This window comes from Adiantum capillus-veneris, chromosome 12 (assembly GCF_014529385.1).
Source record: "Adiantum capillus-veneris isolate H3 chromosome 12, ASM1452938v2, whole genome shotgun sequence".
Classification (NCBI taxonomy): Eukaryota; Viridiplantae; Streptophyta; class Polypodiopsida; order Polypodiales; family Pteridaceae; genus Adiantum; species Adiantum capillus-veneris.
The window spans coordinates 105879568-105883363 of record NC_140942.1 but is presented as its reverse complement, the minus strand read 5'-3'; the positions used below and the strand labels follow the sequence as shown (position 1 = coordinate 105883363).

The window sequence follows — 3796 nt, the reverse complement described above, 5'->3', positions numbered from 1 at the left end:
AGTGGTAGAGAAAAACGTGCAATTCTCTCACCATCAAGTGGTCACCTTCACATTAACTTTTATAGGTGACATTTCAAGTCATTTCAAGCCTTACTATATTCATTTGAACATTTTCATTATGAAAATGAGTGTGTGTGTGTGCGCGCATGTGCATCTCTCTCTCTCTCTCTCTCTCTCTCTCTCCCCATCAAAGTGTTCGAAAAAAAACATTTTTACAGACATACAAAATTTCTTTTCTTGAAATATGTATGCATAGAGGAAATGTTAAAAATTAGATTTATTTTTCAGGTTTTTACATTATTTTTCTCTATTTCGGGGTGGAACTTCTCCTTTTTCCCTTGCTCTCAAATGACATTTTTGAAATTGAAAACAACACCAGTGTTAGAAAAAAATTGGGATCTAGTGTATTTTAATCAGCTAAAATTAAAAAATCTCGCCTAGATTTTAAGCTTGTCTTTAAGAAAACCGACAAATTTACACAAGTTTTAGTGTAATTGTCAGCAAAAGATTCAAAATTTGACCTATAAACCGAGAGAATTTCAAGTTTCCTCTTATTTTGACTGTCTAGAAAAAATGTACTTTTCTAGCCATGAACGACACGATATTAAGTTGAGACACGTTTTTTTTTTAGAACACATACCATTAACATGTCAAATGTATTCTAATAATCATTTATTACAACAAAAAATGATGCCTTCTTTAGGCCACTCTGAAGTGTTCACCTTGTTACGAAATTCTTGTCAATAGCCTTATGTAGGCCATAGTGAATTTTCACCTTTCTTGACAATTTGTACATAGCATTGTACTTAAGTCGTTTATTTTTGGTCCATTATGCATAGCATCCTCCTGTCGTGGGAAACCGACGAGGGAGCTTCTCTAATCAAAATCGACTTCAGAGAGCGAAGCATAATATAGGGAGCATGGGGGCAGACAAAACGGAGGGAGCAGGCAGCTCCTTGCTAGCAGAAGCTCGCTTGCCAGAGCAGCGCATAGTGGATGGCAAGCTCTTTCCTTTGGTGCTCACGCCTTCTTCACCCTCCGAGTCTGCCATTGATGCCTGCGAGCTACTCCACACATGCCGGGCTTTCTTGGAGCAGAAGCTCAAAGAGCATGGCGCCCTCCTCCTTCACGGGTTTCCGCTACGCAATGGCTCCGATTTATACTCTGCTGTGGAGTCTCTCGGCTGGCAGACGATGTCTTATATTGGGTCTGCCCCACGCACCCATGTTGTAGGGTCTGTCTACACGGCCAATGACGCAGATCCTGATAAATTCATCAATTTTCATCATGAAATGTCTCAGGTGTGAGAGGCCACATTCTTCAACACTTGTGGGCATGCATGTACATGTGTGTGTGTGTTTGTGTTTGTGAGAGAGAGAGAGAGAGAGAGAGAGAGAGAGAGAGAGGAAGAGAATTTTAATGTCGTAGGAAACTATCCCTAGAGACCTTAAAGATCTATCCGACGAGGAGAGTTGAACTCAAGACCTGTTATTTCAAGAGGGAAATGGCATAACCAATCTCTTTCTGATTTATGTGTGTGCATTTTGTTTATTGTTAAGACCTATCTATCTCTCTTTTACAACAAATTACAGATCGCAGATGTCTCAACTTGGGCCTCCAAAGTTCTGTTCTTTTGCGAGACGCCTCCATTGGAAAGGGGACAGACACCGTTTGTTATGAGCCATAAAGTCACTCAGGGTGTATGGATGCAGTGCCCTGATTTTGTGCAGAAACTAGAGGATTTAGGGCTGCTTTACCTGAAGGTTCAACCATTAGAGAAGGACCTCCGTTATATTTCTCTTCAAGGTTGGCCGACAGTGTTAGGGACAAGTGATCGGAAAGAGGCAGATGAAAGGTCGGTAGTACAGTACTTATTATGTTTCATGTTTCTTTCTAAGTTAGCATAGTTACAAAAGGCCTTGCATAGTTGCATATGTAACTGATAACTATGCATCGCATGACCACTACCGAAGTAGCCTGGTAGCAGTACTTTTCATTGGATCTTAGTCGGTGATAAGGTGACGTGTGGGTGCATAGATTCATTAAGTCGTATTCAAGGCTTGTGGAAACTAATTTATTGAGCTGGTTTTAAATCCTTTTCATTGTGATCTGAGAAGGAAAATGCCATAGTTGAGAAGGTAAAAACGATATATATTTCAAATCTATAACTACATAGTGTAAAAGCTCAGACAAAGTTTAGCTCCTTTGCATCCAGATCTGAGAGGGTAATTTCTTGGGTTGAACTGGCTTTGGATAAAGCAAACCTATCTTTCTCAAAGCCCTGGGACTCGTAGCCACATCAATTCCAATTCAAAAGCTCTTTGAAAGAGACGGACATCGATTTCAAGCTTCTCAAAAGAGACGAAAACTGTGTCTGTCTTCCTTCAAAGTGAAGTTAAACCAAGATTAAGAGATTGGAACACAAGATTAACTATGCATTTGGGTCTGTCTTCAAGGAGTTGTTAGGGGGCTCAATTAGCTTGGTTGCATTTTTATCTACTTTGGCCGTTTTGATCATGCCCTCGATTTGTTTGCGGGTGCTGCGTCACGACATTTCGTGTGCAGAGTTTTGATGTGCTGACAGTGAAGGCTTGATCACCGGTCGACAAAACACAATTAGGGATGCGCACTTGACAAAGGTGGAACATTTTGCGAATTGGAAGGTTAAGAAAGAGGGTTTAATCTCTTGTGGGTTGTGATTCTATGTTCTCAGAGCCAAAGAGATATTCAATTCGAAGGTGGAATGGCTTCCAGGAGGCGACATGAAAATGGTCACTGGACCTGCAAAGGCCACAAGAAATTTCGGTCGGGAACACAATGCTTGGTGCAACACAATCACAATCTTCTACACTAGCACAAGCCACAAAATGGGAATATCTCTCGAGAACCCGTACGATGTGGTCTTTGGCGATGGGTCCCCATTGCTAGCAGATGCAGTTGAGACTTCCCAGAAGATCCTAGAGGAGAATAGTGTGGACATTCCTTGGAAGCAAGGGGACTTAATGATTTTGGATAATTTTTCAGTGCTGCATGGTAGGAGAGCTTACAAGCCTCCGCGAAAAATCTTGGTTACTTTGTGCAAGTAATCAAGGTTTTCTCATACCGCTCTAGGAGGTTGCTAATGACAGCTACTCAGGTTTGTTTCTCAAGCACCTCTCTAATTGTGTTTGCCATAATTTGACATATTTGTATTTGATATAATAAAGAACCGGAGAGTGACAGGCACATATATCATAGGTGACCTTCCCGGGGTTTTAGTAATAGAACCCAAGGGATAAGTCACATATATATTATAGGTAACCTTCCCTAAGGTTTCTCTATACCTCCTTGAACTATGCAAAGAATTGCTCCTTTGTAAATATCAACTATTAGAATGCAAGGTTTAGCATCCTTAAAGCTTGTAATATAGATTTGTATCTAATAACAAGGCTTGATGACAGCCTGAACTTCGGAATATTCTTGGTTATTGTGTTTTGAGCTTGAACTTGTGTGATTTATTTATATGCAAAAGGTTCCCAAGAAAATATCAGACGGTTCATACTCTCATGTTAATTAAAATCAAGACCCTAAGGCCCTAAATGATGCGGCTTTTCAATCTAAATCAAGACCCTAAGTTACACATTTCTAAAGTCCAAAATGTCTTCTGCTAAGCACCTTTCTTCTTGCCAAGCTCCCATGCCCTAGCAACTTCCTCTACCAAACACTGACACTTACGCACTGAGTGCATCTTACCTCAAATGGATCTGCATTATCAAAGTAGGAAGCCAATGGATTATAACTCAAATAAGAGTGGCTA

General features: G+C 40.5%; 1 protein-coding gene across 1 annotated transcript; it reads left to right on the top strand.

The window, feature by feature from the left end:
• Positions 1-838: 838 nt before the first annotated feature.
• Positions 839-3456, top strand: LOC147446264 (clavaminate synthase-like protein At3g21360). The gene is made up of 3 exons (XM_086525526.1): positions 839-1301; positions 1593-1855; positions 2714-3456. Exons 1-3 carry the CDS (start codon positions 921-923, stop codon positions 3084-3086), a joined length of 1017 nt encoding a protein of 338 aa, XP_086381652.1. The 5' UTR covers positions 839-920; the 3' UTR covers positions 3087-3456.
• The last annotated feature ends 340 nt before the right edge of the window (positions 3457-3796 follow it).